Here is a 20240-nt window from a genome sequence, read left to right as displayed (position 1 = left end):
TTCTATAATAAAAATGAAAATTTCAAGATTACAATGAAATCTAATACTTTATTTTAAGCCCTTTATATGATTATTCTTCCATAGTGTCTAGGGTCTTAAGTACTATTTCCACCAAAGTCCTATAAACAATATTAGGAGGTCAATAGTTGGAATAGTCATTGCAAACTGATAAAGCCAGCATAAGTAGGGGATCTGTTACAGAAGAATAATATTGGTTTATTTCAAAGGTAAGAAGAGGAGAGGAGGGGAGAGAGGATGGTGGAATAAAATACCTCAAGAGAAGAGAGGAGCGGAGAGGAGAGGAGCAGGGAAGAGGAGAGGGGAGGGGAATGAGAAATGGGGAAGGAAGGCGGAGAGAAGAGGGACAGGGAGGGGAGAGGAGAGGAGAAGAAAGGGAAAGGGAGGTGAGGGTAGGGAGGAGAGATATAGGAGGGGAAGGGATCCTACATCTCCCAAATGAACCCTGTCACATCTCTCCTTCACCAGCTGATCAAATGGTAAACACTGTCAATAGAGGGCAGTAGAGTGACCCTATAAGGCAGAAGGGGAAACACTGTCCTCTGGGGTTCTGGTCCTGCATTATCGCTTCATTGTGACAGCCTGGCAGGCCACCTGGATGAGCATCTCCCCTCTTCAGGGCATGTGCTCCGCGTCCCATCCATGAGCCTAGCCACACTGTGTTGCGGGAGGCAGGGAGACTGCTGCTTTGCTCATCAAACTCCACCCTGCTGAGCCTCCAGTAATGCTGGGTAGCTTGTACAGGATGCTTCCAGTCCCTTCCCCAGCACATATTTCTTGCCCACTGGTAGGGGATAGGCTACATAAGTGTATGTCAGCCTAGGAAGGGGACTTCTTACAGTATTTAGTTCACTTATTGTCCTCTCCTTCAGTTTACTGAATCTCTTTCTGGTGTCTTTGCTGATTCTGGACCCTTTAAAGTGACCTTTGACCTCTTAAATAATCATGCAAGCAATTAGTAAATGTTTGCCATTCACATTGCAATACTTCCTTGTTCTTATGGATATTTATTCAATCCACAGTGTACACATCCATAAACATCATACTGTGTGCAGTAAGCACAATTTTATCTGTCAGTTTTAAAACACATTTTCAAAAGCTCTTTTTGCTTCCGAGTCCTGATTGTACTGCAACTGACCTGATGAGCTTCTGAGGATGTGAGTGTGATTACATCTTACCTTGCAAAGGCAAAAATAGCTGTTCCAAGCAGTATGACTGACAGGATGCACAGTGTGACTGAAAGAATGATCTCTACAGTTCTTTCTGAAAGCCCTTCGCCTAGAGAAGAGGAATAAAATTATCATTAAATATTTCTATGGGAACAATATATTGACTGTAAACCACAAGAAGTATTTTTTGGTATATTCCTCTTGAATGTTAGTATTTACTGGCTTGCTTTTTCCTCTGACTCCCACGGGGTCTTCTAACTTGGGAGATGGGTGCTGGATCCTTTCCTTTCTTCTGTCAAAAGTTACTCCCTTTGTGAGCACATCCAGCCTTCTGATTTCAACTTTTCTTAGCATAGGCTGATTACATAAGTTTTGTCTCTCCAACTTCAGTTACATGTCCGTTGCCTATCATACATTCTGATTTATATTTGTACTTACACTTTCAAAATCAGTATGTTCAAAGCTGAACTTCTGCTTTCACAGTGGGAGCTGCATTCTTTCACCTCTCAGTATATGGCAACTCCAGTGCTTTAGTTATTCAGGACAAATGCCTTGGTGAACTACTTGACTCTCCCACTTACAATATGCTGGAGGAGATCCTGACAGAAGTATCTTTAAGGGCCTGGTGCGGTGGCCTGGTGGCTCAAGTCCTCGCCTTATACATACAGGGATCCCATATGGGCACTGGTTCTAATCCTGGCAGTCCCTCTTCCCATCCAGCTCCCTGCTTGTGGCCTGGGAAAGCAGTCAAGAACAGCCCAAAGCTTTGGAACCCTGCACCCACGTCGGAGACTCGGAAATGTTCCTGGCTCTTGGCTTTGGATTGGTACAGCACCGGATGTTGTGGTCACTTAGGGAGTGAATCATTGGACAAACATTTTTCTCTGTCTCTCCTCCTCTGTATATCTGACTTTGCAATAAAAATAAATACATCTTTAAAAAAAAGTATCTTCAAAATATCTATACTTTTCTCTGAAAGAAATCAGGAAACCTTAGATAAATGGAAATTCCAATGTATGAAGTAAGATTAAAAATTAGTTCAAGACATAAAATGGTGCCAGAAGTTAGGAAGCTAACCAAAGCTCATGGTTTGGAAGGAACAGAAGATCATCTTGAAGAGGCTCCTTTTGGTCAAAGAGGGAAAATGTAAGCACCATACTGAATGAACACTAAAGACCAGTGAAATAGGCAGTATAATCAAAACCCTGAGGACTAACATTCAGTAGGAGATAAACAAAAATGTTGACACAACCATTTCTCTAAGTATTGATAATATATAATAAAATATTTCATTTTCTGATTTTTCTCATAGTAATTATATTTTATGATAATTTCCTAAGGAATAAACCTGGGAAAGCAGATTAAGGTTATTAGAAGAGAATTCAGTTTAATAAATGTTGAAGGAATGATAAAATTACAAATGAGAAATTCTGTTTTCCTAATGAACTAGCTGATTACAAAAATAGTCACAACTGCCTTCTAACTTCATCAGGAAGAATGTTGGTAAGTAAATTGGATATGAAAGAATGCTAAAATATCACTCCATGAATTATTTATCCCACTTTCTGGATGTAAGTGGGATAAATACAACATTCCCAGGAAGAACCATGTTGTTACTGCTTGGTGATCAATTTTAACATTAGCTGTAACAACTGAATATTATCCACCTCCTGATGAGAGGTATTTTAGTTTAGGCAACAGTACCTGTAAAATCTTGACAAAAAAATGGTGACTATGAAGATTAAAACCTTTAGAACTGTTCTTACTGCTAATTAATAAAAAATTAAGTGGAAGAAGAAAAATGACAGTAAGAGAAAGCAATCAAATAGATTCAGAATAGCAGCCATATGACAACTAACCTGCTGCTACAGTGAGGCTATGGCACAGGGGAAAAGGAGGAGAAAGCTATTCAAGATGAAGAGATTGGTGAGTGAATCAAGGAAGGATGGAAAAAGTTATTTGGATCCCGATTCAAACTATCAAAAAATTAAGATGAATTGAAAAAATTATTACAGTAAACAGTATTAGGTGTCAATTGTTACTTTTGTTTAGCTGTGGCAATTTAATAACCATACCTATTAAAGAAATCAGTTTTTGGTGGCAGAATGCTTCCTATGACTTATTTTTAAAAGGTTAGATAACACGTTTGTCTTAATTTAACATGAAATGTCAATCTGAAAAACAGTACCTGTAAACTGTAATATTATTTCAACCCCAAACAGCCTGTATCTCATGCAATAAGATATTGTGATGTAACCAATGAACCATCAATCAATGTGAGTCAGACTGTCTATGATCTACATAAAAAAATTGCAAAACCTAATATACTTTTTTTTTAAATTGTTATTGGAAAGCAGGATATACAGAGAGGAGGAGAGACAGAGAGGAAGATCCTCCATCCGATGATTCACTCCCCAAGTGAGCCGCAACGGGCCGGTGCGCGCCAATCCGACGCCAGGAACCAGGAACGTCCTCCCGGTCTCCCACGCGGGTGCAGGGTCCCAAAGCCCTCGGCCATCCTCTACTGCTTTGCCAGGCCACAAGCAGGGAGCTGGACGGGAAGTGGAGCCGCCAGGACCAGAACCAGCGCCCACATGGGATCCCGGGGCTTTCAAGGCGAGGACTTTAGCCGCTAGGCCATGCCGCCGGGCCCAACCTAATATACTTTTAAGACCCTGTGCGACTCAGAAATGGGGCGGGAGAGCAGAGAAATCTTCTATCTCCTTAGAATGTGTGAGGAAGATGTGAAGTATAACCTATCAGGAACATAACAGGTAACGTATAGACAACAGGTTCAAATCAGCATTAGACAATAGTAAAACTACAAAGATATACAGGGGGAATCAGGAGCGATCCTGAGGACCACATAACAGGAAGTCATACGCACAGAGCAGGGGGGGGGACCCCAGAGTGGAGCAGGGGGACAGGAGGAGGCTTGTATCCCAACCCTGGAGACTCCTGGATCCTCACCAAGGACTATCAGTATGGCCACCAAGGACTACATTCCAACTGCCAAAGAGACCACAGGGAATTGGAGTGCCTTCGGAGGCCAAGAACTCTGAGGTTACCCACCCCCGTTTGGATCTACCACACGGGATGGAAGAAGCCCAAATCCTTCCTTGCAGTATCCAAGGTCATCAGAACAACAGTCAGGAGCCCTGAGCAGTCCGCAGAAACAGAAGAACAGTAAACTTCCTTCGGGACTAGGGAGAGGAGCTTTCTCTGGTCCTCACTTTGGGTCCTCACCCTCTCTTGCAACAATGACCATCAGGGTCGCTTCCAGAGCCCCCACCCCAAAACACACACACACACACACACACACACACACACACACACACACACAATTAGAATAGATAGAGAACAACAAGAAAAGCTTAGAACCAGACAGGAAATGGTCAGCGTGGACTCACACATACCTTGCTAGATAGGACGCAAAGATCAGTTAATCCTCACTAAAGTATTGAAGATTTCTCTGCACACTCCTCGTAAAACTGTTCTGCACTTCAACTGTTGACATATGCCTTGTTAGAGTTATAAGGCAGTTTAGACTATACTAAAATCTGCCAGGTTCAGCAAAATTATGCTTCAACACTATAAACTGCTAAATACTAAAATGAAAATAGACACGAGGAAGCTGAATAGTGCCCTATAGCCATTTTAAGGTGTATAGAAGCCGGTAGTATATAAACTAAAATTGAAATGTCAATGAAGTAGTCATAGGATGTGGTTAAGAACTTGCATTTTCTAACATATTTGTTACTCAATACCATGTCAATTAATTCCATAATGTTGTAAATTGTTGTTGATGTTATGTTGTGGCTTTTAATTGATCGGGATGATATTCTGCCAGCTCTGCCTTCAGACCAGAGATGGTCTCCCCAAGAAACCATTGAATTTATCTGGACAATAAGATGCTGGACTCTATGCTTGCAATGAAAGAATCTTAACTGGATTTGACCTATATTACTGCTACAAGGTGGAGGAATCCACCATGGTGGGAGGGTATGGGGAGGGATTGGGGGACTCCAATTATGATTACAACTGATTTTAAGTTTCATGATTTAGAATTTCTAATTTTGATGCAATAAGTGATAGAAATGAGAGACAAAATGTAACTGATATAAAACATGCACGATAATTTTTCTCTGGACTGAAGCTTAAAACATTTCAACATATGAAAGTGCTCCTGTATTTATTCCGCATTGTAGTTTTGGATAATTGCTGAATTTTAAGTATTTCTCAGAATTTCATAGCCTCTGGAAACTCCAGCTAAATTTTAAAAATTTTAAAATGCTAAACAGCATGTATGTAACAGGTATTTTGGATACATCTTTGGTACGTTTTAAATATGAATGAATGGTTTGTGTTCATGCATCTTTACATGCTGGCTCTACTGGGATGCGCTCAGGGAAGAAGCCATGCTGATAAATAATCCTATTTATCAGGTAAATATTGAATCATGTGCCTGAGAACTCAGCGGGAAAAAATTTTTCATAGACCACACACACAGAATTTCCAGCTTAGACTGCCATTTCAGAGTGCTGACCAAGTGAGGAAATGACATGTAATGTATTAATAAATAATATGTAATCCTTTGGGCACAAGCATTACAAAAGCAGAGGACACACTGTACCCTGTCTGTTGATAACACTCTGATTCACCGTCATGGATGGACACAGGGAGCATTACCAGCACAGGATGAGGTCACTTCTAATCTTTTCAAAGCAAAGAGATTCTTTTTCTTGAAAATATAAATATGATTCTTAACAGGCACAAGTCATTCCCTGACTAAACATCAAATCCTATGACGTTTCAAATTAAGCTGGGTTGTTTACATAATAAATGATACTAGAGTAATTTGGCAAATCATGAATATTATCTTCTGATGGAAGTGATCATTATTTAAACTCAGCATAAGGATCCAAATATTGAAGTCTCTGAAATATTTCTCAGAAGAAACTTGAATTAAATGAAGTATGGATAAGTTGCTTAAAGACCTACTTCTTCAGACTTCTCATGAATAACTTAGGGCTGTTTGTAAGAGTGCTTCAAAAATTTGCGGGAAAATGGGAATAAAAACAAGTTGATTTTGGTGCAAAAATTCTTGAAATTCTCAAGTGTTTTTTTCATAATAAGTGTTTTAAATAAAAATATCAAAGTACTCTCATATAAACAGGAGGTCATGCTACACAGTTACAGCGCAAAGGACATGAATTTACATGTAACACCACTTAAAAGGCCTGGGACAGTTACAAGCAATATAAAGTGTAATTATTATAAATATTTCATATTAATGATCTATTTAGTCATCTGCTTTACTCTCCCAGTTAGTTTATGAGGTAGGTATTAGTCATTTTTATTTTCAAATAAAAAGCTCAGAATTTAATAATTTAAGAAACCAACTCAGAGTAACATAAATATATATATATACTTATATATAAAATATTGTATATGCTATATGTAGCATGGATGATGTATACTACGTATGTATATAGTATAATATATAGTATTTCTCGTTCTCTCTTTCTATATATATACATTAAAACTACCTGAGACATGCTGGGTATAGTATTTCCATTCACTACAATATGGCTACCTCGTTAACCAAACAATCCTTTTCTTTCCATTCAGTGCCCTGGGGAATTGATTCTTTAGATAAGGATGATACACATCAACTCCCTAGTTCTGTGTCTAAGTGAGCACACTGTAGCTTTTCATTGTTGGCACAGTAACTCAATGTTGAACCACAACCAAATGTGCACCCTTAATAATTTCCTCCATTCCCATTTATCACGGATTTACTAGCTAATAAGCATTACAGGGCAAATGCCAAATTATAAAGCCGCCAGCTATTATGACAGAGTGCTTCAAAGACCATGCTAAGAGAAGCTTAGGTGTTAGCACTGAGGCACTGTGGGCTCAGATACCTGCAATGCAGGTCTCTCTTATGGGCAATGGTTTATGTCCCAGCTGCTCCACTTCTCATCTACTTTTCTGTTATGTGCCTGCAAAAGCAGCAGAGAATGGCCCAAGAGCCCAGGTCCCTGCACCCATTCAGATGTCTGGCTTTGATACAACCCAAACCTGACCATCACTGCAATTTGGTGAGGACAATGTACCCTGTGGATGAAGGATCTCCTTTCTCTGTAACTCTACATTTGAATAAATGAATCTTTTTAAACAGGGAGCTTACAGGCTCTCCTATGTCACACCTCTACAAGCAACATACCAAATTTTGAGAAATTTTAGAATAGATTAATGGGACCTTTCTTTGTCACTATGCTTTTCCAGCCCACTCTCTTTCTTCTTGTGTCTAGTCTATATTTCATGGGGCTATCCTTTCTTAACTCTGGAAGAATCTTTTGCTCTGATATTCCAATCTTCTAAGCACCCTAGACTCCTGCTGTTAACAGAGTACACCAAGAGTACCTTGAAAATTGGGATGGCTGTGGCTATGATTCTAGAGGAAATAATCACTGGTTTAGTAAGACAGAGAGGAAAGACACCTGCTGGTTTACTCAATGCCAAGGCACTCCATTCAGGAATCCCATGTGAGTAGCAGGGACCCAAGTTCTTGGGTTATCTTCCACTGTCTGCCAAACAGAGTCGCAGGAACCCAGGCTTGTGTGTGAAGTAGCTAGACCCCAAACCAGGCATCCTGCTTTATAATAGAGGTATCCTAAAAGGCATCTTAATCCTCTGTGCCACAATGCTTGCCTCAACTGACTGGTATTTCTGCTGTATTCCACAAGCTGTTGCATTTCACTACCTGACAGAGAGTGGAGACAAGAAAGAGAATGCCATCACTCAGGAAGACCCTGAGACTAGACTTAGTGCTGGATGAGAACCACCCTTGCTCAGAATAAGCGTTTTTCATTCCTACTGTCATTTCCAGGCAAATTCTCTGTCATTTCTGTTACCCTGAATTTCTTAAGCTTGCCTCTCAAGTTATATACTACAACTAGCAATGTGTCTGAAATCAGCAAGCTAATGAGTCAGCAAAAAAAAAAAAAAAATACAAAAAATACATATAACATAAGACCAGTCTCTCCGAGCACGGTTTGTATAAAATATTATCTGTGACACTTGATTTGTCCATTTTGTCTTTGTCTTTTATTTTTCATTAGCCAATGCACCATATCTGTTTAGTTAGAGTAATTATTTCTGATTGCTGAAACCAATAGGTAATTACATTAGCCACAGCAAGACATTTACTTTATGGTAGTAGTGTCAGGGTACAAAAGACTTACTTATCAAATCTAGAAATACCTGACACAATTGCAACACTACAAGTTCACCAAGCTAAGTTTAACTGATTGTATTATAGGGTAAAATTAACCAAACTGATACTTTCATGAAATTATACAAAGAATTCCAAATATTTAAACATTTATGTAGAAAGCTCCATGCTCCTTCTTTTATTTTGTAAAAATGCAGCACTTTCTTCATCATCTAGACACTACAGAGGCTGTTTTTTTCAACAGTTAATGTTTCTAACACCTGATGGGAATATTTCTGACTGGAATGATGGAACAATCTTTGGCACATCACAGATGTCCCTGAGATGTATGGAAGTTCATATTTTGAGAAATAGCACACTAGGATGTGAGCAACACACACATCCCCCATTCTCAAGAGATGGCTCAGAAATGCACTATGCGCCTGATTCTTCAAGGCAATGGGGATGGATACGATACACTGGGGAATTTGATGACAGGGGACAAAACACAGGAAGTTGTGATCATCTCGGCAAAATCTTGGGAATGTACCTCTTAAATAAGACTATTTCTAAAATCTTTGATTATAACCTAACTAAAGTGAAGCTAAATAAACATTTTATAAAGAGTTAAACATTGTATCTTTACTTATGTTATCCCTTTAAATTTTCAACAAGCCTTTAAAAAAAAAAACACATTCTCATTACCACTTTCCAAATAAGAAAACTGAGATGTACAGAAATTTATTTTCTCTCTCAAGTGGAAGAATCAGGATTTGCACTGAAATCTTATTCTTGCATATGTAGAATAGTAGATAAGGAATTCTTGCCCAGAAACTTCATTGCTTAAACAGTCTGGGCCTTGGTTTGCCCCTCTTCGTTCAGGAGCAAACATCAGCACCTGACTCAGGATTTGTCAGCCTTCATGAGTCTTGTGCACTGTGAAGATTCAGCAGTTTTACTGGAAACCAAATGTGGCTCCAGCCCATCAGCTTTCCCATAATGGGGCAGGGTGATGGTTGGGTGGGGGGCAGGGAGATGGAGGAGAGTAAGGAGGGAAAAAAGGAATGTATTTTCAAAATTGTATATAAAGTGTTAAATATTAATTAGTAATCAAAATAAAAGAATTAAATGACTAGTGAAAACGCACTGACTGAAATGAGTGTACACTTGGGAAGCTGCCAGATGATACTCAAAGTCTAGAAATGTGCTTGACATGAAACATTGAAGGTTAGATATGATATGGTGATAGTGATGGTATACATATGTAGATGGGTAAACTGTGCTTGTGTTTCATTGAGTCCTGATTTAGTTTGGTAAAATTCATGACATAACTGAATGGGAAAAGCATGCTTGTTAACAAGGAGCTATTAACTTCTAACTTTCATCAATGTTTAAGAAAAACAGTCATAAGCTAATTTATTAGGTAAAAGTATTGTAAATCAAGTATTATACATTTAAAGTATCAAATAACTATTGACTTAGTATAATGTGAGTTCACGCTAACAAAGACAAATACGTTAATAAAATCTATGTGTAGATTTCAGTGAATAAATTATCCACCATTTAAAAGAATATTAAAATATCACTTTGTCCTCAGGCTAATTAATGTTGCAATGAATTTATACTTAAGAGTAACAGTCATGGATTAACAATATTTACTAATAAATGTTCTAATTATGATAAACATGCTGAAATTACAAATTAAACTAAAAAATAAGGTCTTACCTAAAGTCTTAACAGGGTCAGAATAATCCGAATCAGTAAATTGTCCCATGACATTTGTGGCTCTAAATTTAAATCTATAAAATAAAAAAATTAACACCCCCAGATTTGTATGCCATACAGTTTTTCCATGAATAAGATAACAAATGATTCTGACAATCATTTGTATCTGACAATTAATCTATAAAATTTAAACTTGGAATGTAATCACAATTGCAATAATTTTTAGACATAAATGTTTAAACGAAGCTTATACTTCAGTAGCACCTGTGGTGTTTAATGGGGCAGTGACTTAAAATTTGATCAAGCTTATAGGCGATCAGTAGTTTAGGAAACTAACACAACTCACCTCCCCCCTAGACTAGTTTGGCGAAGGAATGCCCGCGCGATAGCTGTGCAGCGGTTCTGCACTGTCCTGCTTCACACACACCAGGGACAAGAACTGAAACCTCAACCAGCTTTGGGAAGATCAGTAAATCAGATCAGAACGATCATACGGGATGTTTTGTGTTCGCATGTAAACTAATTAAGAACAATGCTTATTTCTGTGTGTCTACAGTCGTATTTGAGCATTTCAATCTGTACAGCATTTGATACATAAAAGGAGAAAGAAAAAAAAATCAAACCTTAAAAATTGTTAGGTGAGTACTCAAAAAAAGATTTGTTTCGTTTTGAAAATGAGAGGCACAAAATAAAAATTATTTATCCCCCCAAAGTAAAGTTACAAAGACATTAAAATGTAAAGCAAATAAATCTCTATCATACTCAAATTATTATGATTTGAATTGTTATATGAATAGCCCATTTTGGAAGTAAATATGTAAAGGAAACAAATATGTGAAAATTTTGCATCATTTTCATAAAAATTCAAGCAACAGCCTAAAATTTATACCAGAGTTATTGCATCTAAGATATTATTTTTATATTGCCCATTTCATCCAGCATGTCCAATGCTAACATATTCTAAGACATTTACAAATCAATTTAATAATGCTTCATCAGCAAGCAAAAGTGAAAATACCTGAATTTAAAAATTATATTAAAGGTATATTCAGAAAATCTATGAAAATCTGATATTTTCTAAAATTATAGTGTAATGATACTGCTTACATAATCAAATGTATAATTTAACAATAATTAATGAAATGAAAAATCAACTTAATAAGGACAAAATATCAGCATGAGTTTTCAGTGTAACAGGTAGTTAGCAGCTACAAAATTGCAAATATGAACATGAGTACAAAGATATCCATCATCCACCAGAAGCCTTAGAAACGAAGTTACTGCTGTGATAAAGGACAACAAGTGCTAATAAAGGGGTAAGACAGTGTTTTCAAAAATCCGTACATGGCACAGATCGTTATCGTGTACTGAATACCAGGAGTAAAAAACCACATTAGTCACACTGCCTTCTCTAGAAACAAAATCTGCTACTACCTACTCTTCCAATACCACGCTTTTTACATTGATCTTATATAACTTAGATCAAGTTATCACTGCTTTTAGGTTAACATGTTCCTCCTATACTACTGTTATGTTTATGCGATCCTAGGATAATACCTTGTTAATCTTTCCAATACTAGCATGTGAGAAGATTGGGTACAAGTGGATTTCTAGTACTTACCAGAAAGGAAAGAGAAAAGGGAAGATGTGTAGCTGAAAGATATAAGGCTTGCTAAAATGATGCAGATTGGGAATAAATATACTCACAAGTACTGCTTTTTTGGTTTCAAAGGTCCATTGCAAATTTTGTCTTCATTCCCAGGAATCATGCATGCATTATCAGCACCTATGACATAGATTTCCTCATTGCCAATGAACTTAGCCTTTGCTTCCGTACAAGGAGGGTTAGGAAAGCCTTCATTTGTAAAATATGGCCTTGCTTTATTAAAGTAGGCATCATACCATTTTGTTACATTTCCATCATGCTGAGCTATTTTCAGAAAAAGACAATAATGATTAAAATTAATAAATTAATATAGTTTCACATTTAAGTCCTGTTTTATTGAAAGCATAAAGTGAATGTGCCTGAAACAGCACTCTGTGAGTGCAAGCAGCTGATCTACCTGCAGAAGCATGCGAAAGTGTCCCTCACCATCTCACACACACGAGTCCATAGACGTCATTACAGGGGATGCTTTTTTTAAAAAGATTTATTTTATGTATTTGAAAGGAAGAGCTACACAGAGAAAGGGAGACACACAGAGAGACAGAAAGGTGGAGAGAGAGGGAAAAAGCAGAGGGAGGGAGATAGAGTGGGGGGCGGAGAGGGAGACAGAGAAGGAGCACGCTTCCTTCCTTCGGCTCCCTCCCGAGACCGCTGCTGATGACCAAGGCTGGGAGACACCACGGCCAGGAGCTGCATCCAGGTGTCCCACGTGGGTGCAGGGACCCAATCTTTCATTTCTTTCCCAGATGCATTAATAAAAGACTGGATTGGAAGTGGAGTAGCCAGATGAAAACTAGCTCCTGTATTGGATGCCAGTATTACAGGCAGTGGCTTAATCTGTTTCAGTACAATGCTGGCACCATGGAGACTGATTTTTTTCTGGTACAGAAAAAAAACATCAATTAGTGAAAGGTAACTTCATTCTCTCAATAAAACTATCAAGACTCAAACTTGCTTTTATCAGAATGATCCTCCTAGAACACTGAATAGATGAATCATATTTTTAACAATACCTTTCTTATTTTCATAAAGTATTATAGACGTAAATAATAAATAGCACTGAAATTCTAATGATCTAAAGAATCATATGATAGGGCCTAGCATGGTGCCCGAGGGTTAACTCCTCGCCTTCCATGTGCCAGGATCCCATATGGGTGGTGGTTCATGTCAGACTGTTCCACTTCCCATCCATCTCCCTGTTTGTGGCCTGGGATGGTCCAAGGCCTTGGAATCCTGCATTGCCTGGGGGACCCAGAAGAAGCTCCTGGCTCCCGGCTGCAGATCAGCTCAGCTCTGACTATTGTGGCCACTTGGGGAGTGAACCAGTGGAGGGAAGATGAATCTGCCTGTCTCTTCTTCTCTTTGTAAAATCTGCTTTTTCAAGAAAAACAAATAAAAAAAATTAGGTGATCATGGGGGTTAATTTATATCACTAATTTATAACTGAAATTCCTTGAGCATTCAGCAATCTGTGTTTATTTGATGATACCTCCTGTTTCTGTCACAAGAACTTGCACGTTTCTGATTGGTCCATGATCATCATTGTAGTAACATATTGGCATTCTGATTGTAATTGTTGTTGAAGTAACAAGCAGTCTTCCTGTGGCATCATAAATAGGAATTGGCTTTGTTTTTGGTCTAGCTGGAGCTGTAACCACAGAAGAAATATTGCCACAATTCATTTTACTGTTTTTTTGACCAAAAACCTGTTTCAAATTCTCATTTTATGAAAGTAATTTACAGATAAAGTCATGACAAAAATAAATGGTAAGTGAAACAGCTGTATTTGGGTACAGGAAGTATTCAAAAATGACTTTCTTCTAATCCTGTCATTATGTGTTTGAGCGTGGCCTGAGATAATGGAACCGAAGTGTGATTTTCAGATATCGGATACCTCTGATATATTAAAAAATTCAACTTATACCTGGTCTGAAATGTATAATTTTCATAAGGGCATAAAATGTTCACAATATTTTAGTGCTCTTTTTTTCCTTTCCTTTTCCTGTTTTTAGTTGGTTCACTCATTTCCGTTTTAGTCATACTAGCCTGTCTTCTGCAGTTAATTCATGTCAAACATCTGGATTCTTTCTATATTTTTTGTATGTTCGTTCACATATTTATGCAAATATATATATGTATAGTGTGAATTCATTATTTTTAATGACTATGGCACACATTATGTTGTAGTTTGATATTTATTCAACAATTTATCTAGTGATGGGAATTCACTTTTCTTATTGTGTCTGAAAATTTGCTGCATTAATTTGTTTTCTATAGTCAGCTCTGTATGTCATTCCCCATGTAATTATGACTCAAATAGTTTCCCAGGGATAGAGTTTCTAATAAGAGTTGAGTATATGTATAATTTAAATTATATGTCAGAATAATATCTGAAGGTTTCATGGCAATTTACATTTTACTTACAAAGATCCCCAAAATCAGTATTTGTAGATGCTGTCTCTTCCATTTGATTACACACACATACACACACATGTACGTGAATTTCCACACTGCTTCAGCATCAATCAATAAGTTAATGAACCACATTTTGACTTTCATATTTTGAAAATACCTCTTACTCTTCAAATAGAGTTAGGAAATTGGGAGATTTGTTTCTATTTTATAATGAGGAAGTGAGCTTATGTCACATAGATACTGATGTTAACTACAAAGAATGAATCTTTTTGTTCTCACTCAGATATCTTCTCCAGACCATTCATAAATCTGTTTTAGGTAAAGAATTAGAGTTAGAACTAACCATCTTGACTTGTTGGTAAGAAAACTTACATGGGAAGTTTTACCAAAGCATAAAAATAACAAATCTAGGGGTATATCCATGTAATCTGTATCCCACTTAAGAGTGCTTGGGTTAACATGTTCCAGCATCCATCTCCAGCTTCCTGCACTTGTAGACCCAGGGAGGCAGTTCATTTGATTGGGTTTCCACTGCCCATGTCCGAGACCTAGTTAAACTCCTGGGTCCTGGCTCCCAACTTTGGTACTGGTCTAGCTCCAACTATTGTGGGCATCTAGGGAGTAAACAAAATAATAGGAGTTCTCTGTATCTTCTCCCTACATCTAAAAGAAATATTGCATCTACTGCAATCTTAAACATGGCATATATAATATTGGCATATATAAGGTTGTTTGTAAAGATGGTATATATAACATTGTTTGTAAGTTCACCTGTGAAATAATATGGTTATTTTAAGATAAAAAAAATTCAAAAGGCAGAGTGAGAGCGCAAAGGAGCGAAGAAGCGAGCAGGGATGGATGTAGAGAGAATAAGATGAAAGGAGAGAGATTGTGCTCTGGTTGGTTGGTTACCACTCAAATGCCTGCAGGTGCTCAGACTAGGGACTCAAATCAGGTTTCTCAGACAGGTGGCATGGATTCCATCACTTGAACCATAACTGCCTGCCTCCTAGAGTCTGCATTTGTGGGAAGCTGGAATCAGACGCCAGAATGAGGACTCAAGCTAAAAAAATCTGGTGGAAGATGAATACTTACTCTATAACTGGTGTCTTTCATTGATAACTTGAAAATCTGTTATCTTTCCTAACAGTAAATATTTTGTTTTAATAGCACAAGCTGCCAGCCCCTATCTAATGATTTTTCAAGATTATCTCCTAATCTTCACAGTAATCTATGGGTAGGAGCTAATACTATCTCCATTTTGTAGGCTCACAGAGGTTAAGAAACTCTCAAAGGCAAGCAGATATCAAGTGGCCAATCTAGGATTCAATATGAGCAGTTTGACCCTACACTCAACCTAACGTGATGACTCTTAATCACTGCATTCTCCTTTCCTTGACACAAATTGAGAAAAATTATTGCTATTTTTGCTTTAGAAAGACAAGTGTCAGCCAGAATTCTACTGCAGACCCACACATTGCAGGTTTGTTTGTAACTCTGAGATTTTCTGCACATTTTTAGAGATGATGTCATTAATTGCCTCATTTTAAGCAGTTATGAAACTTATGATATCCAGAGATACCAAATTTCTTAGCAATATTTTGGGTGAGCAAATTTTATCATATGTTGTGTGAAAAATACCTTTGTGTGAAAAGTAAGCACCAGAATAATGAATCAATAGATCTCCTTTATAGTTAGGATCAGAGTTGAGTATATGGTAGTTCAATAAACACTATCTGATTAAAAGAATCTGACTTTTAAGATGAGGTTGGGAGTATAATTAGAATTGATCACAGTTTGAATTTTTCTCTGAAAAATTTAAACTTAGGAAATAAATATGAGCAGACTATTCTCCCTATTTAACAGTAATTTATATGTGATTATTTGTATATTTTAACTATAGCTTCAATAAGCATACATGACTGCTTAAAATATGTTTATATTATGCATAATCATCATCTAAAGATTCTTTTAGATCCTCATCTGTATAATGGAAGTCAAATTATACTCATTGTTTGATTAAGGCCACAACATTTTGTAAGAAGGCAGTTCAAGGATATACCTTTGATGTCCATGGTTATTCTCATTTGAACCTTTGGCCCTGCACCAGCACTATTAATAGCATACACCTAAAACAAACAAATAAAAACATTCTTGTTACTGTCTTGAAGTTACTGATCATTTATAATTTTAAATATTATTTAAAATCCTTGTACGTAATCTATATTTTCTTACAGGTCACTTGCACAGATAACAATATATCAAGGAAGAATATTAATGACCCAGTATGTTTTAAATCAAATATTCCAGTATTAAGCCCTGAGAAAAAAAAGCTGAGTGATAGAAACAGTGCTGTCACAGATGCCAGGAAGGATTGTGGCTTCAATCTGAACTTGTAGGAGGGACTGCATAGAAAAGCCATTATAAATACACTCTCTTCATCTACCCTAACATCTGTTCCTTCTTTCTTTGGCTAGGTGACTTTGGCCTTCTCTAAATCCATATTCAAGATCCTCGCTTTTCCTTTCTCTGAAATGAAATCCTATTCCTCCGGCCTCCTGGTTTTCCTGTATTAAATCATCCTGCTGAAAGTTGGCCTTTATGCCCTTCTTCACCCCTGCCCCACAGTATCTGACGCTATAACCTGCATAATGTAGCATATACACATAAAGCATTTCTGTGTGTATATTCAGAAGGTGATTTGCACAAATGTGGATCCTTTCAATTAGTTGTGTGCCTAGAAACTCTTGGCATAATTTCTTCTTTCATTCACTTTATCTTGCTGTATGTAACAGACCATGCTTTACCATTCCAGCAAACCATATATGTTTACTGGAATTAGTTCATTTCTTTTATAAATTAGTGGCTAACCCTTCAGCACTGAAGATACATTGGAAATATTTTTGTTGAATTAAACTTACAACAATATACATGATGTGACAGACAGGGTAGATAAACCAGGCTGATAAAATGTGGTTTAAAATTATCTAAAGGAAGTATTCGCCACAGCTGCAATTTTAAACAAAGGAAATATGCAAAAGCAAAAGTGGTATTACATTGTTGTTCATTATTTTTATTTTTTCATGGTAGAAACTAACACTTAGGTGAGATAATGAGTTGAAAATTGTTGGGTACCATTTTTCAAATCGCAGTGTGAAAAGAAGCACTTGCAAACCTTGTTAATTGCAAACATTTAGGCTTTCATCCTGTAGGTAATTACAGATACTAATGTAATACATTCTGACAAAGTTCAAGGTGTTAATGAAGCTGTATATTGCACACTGCAGAGCTTCTGGATTTTTACATTTTTCTTTAAATCACAGATTAGGTGCAATTTATTTCCTATTTTAAAATCTTACTCCCAGTAAACAAAATTGATACAGCACTCACTTATCTAACCACCAATAGTTAGTCCTTACAAAACTCCTATAAGAATGTTACAATTACTAATGTCATGTTTTAATATCAGGGGATTAAGTCACAGCTTTGATGTGTCTGCCCAGACACTCAGTGAAGATTTATACCTAGTTTTACCCAACACCACCATTTGAAATTATTTTTTTTTAACATTGGTGGTCCATTCAACAGAATGTGTGATAAGAATTCCAACAAAGATGTAAAGTCAAAGCGAGCAAGGGAAAGAATGAACATACCGTCATTGTGTACAGACATCCTACAAACAGATATCAATGGCACAAGAGGTTATCACTAAGCTACTGGAAGGTCTACAGTACATTCTTCCAAGCTTCAAAAGTGATATTTCTAGACCATACAATTCTATTTAAAAACTTCATGGCATAATGTAATAGTCAAATGATGAAAAAAATCACATGTATGTAAAGTCACATATTTAACTCCTAAAATAAATAGTTGTGAAGACAAAAAATGCTGGTAACTTTTAGTAATTATTGTGTTAAATTAGTATGAATTTCAAGTATATAAACTATTCATTCTGTCCTTTGTGAAACTCTTACTTTCCATGTACAATTTCATAGTTTTCTTTAGAGTTATCTCTTTATGCACCATAGTTTTTTCCCCTTCATATATATATATACATACATATATATTCATATATTCATACATTCTATATGAACATACAAATCCATATATCATATGAATATATGAATTCATGTATTACATATGAATATATATTCATATATTCTTTGGATTCCTACTACTTTTCTTCACATTTTTAACAGCTTTGCTTTATCAGAAAGGCATATTAACTTCCAAAATGGCTGCAAAGGTCACGTCTGGGACAGGTCCAATAGGAACCAGGAACTCTAGCTGGGTCTGCCACACACGTGACAGAGGATTGTGGACTCGAGCCATCTTCAGTTGGTTTCCCAGGTGCATAAGCAGGGAGCCAGGAAGGAAGCAGAGCAGCCAGGAACCAAACCAGCACTCCGATTTAGGATGCTAGTATTGCAAGCATAAACTACTATGCTATGATATTCGGCTCCTCCACAGATTTTAATTACATGCTATATTATAAGGAAAAATAGGGAATTTGATTTCTCTATTTTCCTTTGGCATGTTCCAGTCTCACAAGGTATGGTAAATGTGACACATGCAACAACTATAGAATTTTTGAATACTGTATTTATACACTTAATAATTGATGTAAGTGATTAAAAGCTGTGAATGCTTACACTGATATTGTATGTGTGTCCGCCTTTTAGTCCTTCTAGCATTGCAATGACAGATGTTTCAGTTTTTTCAATAATACTGAGATTGTGAATCCGAACAGCCGTAGGATCATCTTCTCGGTATACCAGAGCTTGATAAACTTGGATGTTTCCATTAGGTTGAGAAGGAGGAAGGAATGTTAACTGAAATTTTGTCACTTCATCAGGAATCTTCTGAAATGTCATATTATTAGGTGGATCCTTGGGGGCTACAACAAAACATTTAGCAGTCCAACTTTTAATGTATTCTTTTTGTCTGCCACATAGTTGCTGAAAATGTTTTTAAAAAGGTGAAATCATCTGAATCATGGAAATTAGCAAAATGCCTGATACATCAAATTACTAACATCTGTAGTTCACAAAACCCATGTCAATTGCCTGTTTATTGATATATTCTTTTACAGACACTTAAAATATTCATTTATATATTTGAAAGGGTTAACAGAGAGTGAGAGAGTGAGAGAGTGAGAGAGAGAGAGTGAGTGAGAGAGAGAGAGAGAGAGAGAGAGAGAGAGAGAGAGAGAGAGATCGATCTCCTCTACTGGTTCATTTCCCAAATGGCTGTCATGGTCAGGGAAAAAACAGGACGAAAGTAATAACCCAAAGATTCTTCCAGGACTCTCAGCCTTGAGCCTTCTTCTGCTGCATTTCCAAGGCTCTTAGTAGGGAGCTGCAATGAAAGTGGAGCACCTGGGACAAGATGACAGGGACACAGGAAGGAACTTTACCTACTACAGCCCAATACCAGTCCTATACATTATTTTTTTAAAGCAACCATTTCTATGGCTTTCAAGTTTTTGTTCTAATATTACATATGCTTACAGGAAGAGCAAAAATAGTACATGTGGTCCAATGAAAACTTCCTCCTGTTTTCCTCAGCGGTGACATCTCCTGTAAGTGTATTCTAATTTCAAGCGAGGAAATTGATTGTAGTGTTACAGTTAAGTAGACTGCAGACCTTATTTCGGTGGCACTCATTATTCACGCTTTCATATTTTTGTGTGTAGTTCTATGGAATTTAATCCTGTGAATTTAGATTTCTACAAAAGATACTGCTGCTTAGAATTTTCAGAATTCTATTTTATACTCCAAACTTTCTGGTTAATTTTAGATAAGTAAAATGGATTAGTAGATGACCAGTTAGGAAATAATAAACTATTATGAATATGATAAATGTGGGGCATCAAAACTGCTTGTAGGAGTTGGTTCTTGCCATTCTATTTAGTGTCCTTTATAAGGAACTGACTGAATGAATCTATTTTGATTAACTTGAAATGGATATTTATTTCGTGTAAAACATAGAATTTCCATGAAGAAGATATATTTGGCTATCAGTGGTT

At 36.9% G+C, this 20240-nt stretch overlaps 1 protein-coding gene across 2 annotated transcripts in view; it reads right to left on the bottom strand.

The window, feature by feature from the left end:
* Window positions 1-20240, bottom strand: part of PTPRQ (protein tyrosine phosphatase receptor type Q) — a 191777-nt gene that overhangs the window by 40493 nt on the left and 131044 nt on the right. For both annotated transcript variants that reach the window (XM_058673398.1, XM_058673397.1), the window contains 6 exons: window positions 18865-19109; window positions 16275-16341; window positions 13287-13445; window positions 11839-12061; window positions 10132-10205; window positions 1197-1296 (listed from right to left, as the gene is read on the bottom strand). In XM_058673398.1, coding sequence (XP_058529381.1) covers window positions 1197-1296; window positions 10132-10205; window positions 11839-12061; window positions 13287-13445; window positions 16275-16341; window positions 18865-19109 — 868 coding nt within the window. The remainder of the gene's footprint in view (window positions 1-1196; window positions 1297-10131; window positions 10206-11838; window positions 12062-13286; window positions 13446-16274; window positions 16342-18864; window positions 19110-20240) is intronic.

Source organism: Ochotona princeps, chromosome 15, assembly GCF_030435755.1.
Source record: "Ochotona princeps isolate mOchPri1 chromosome 15, mOchPri1.hap1, whole genome shotgun sequence".
NCBI lineage: Eukaryota > Metazoa > Chordata > Mammalia > Lagomorpha > Ochotonidae > Ochotona > Ochotona princeps.
This window is presented reverse-complemented; position numbering and strand designations above follow the sequence as displayed.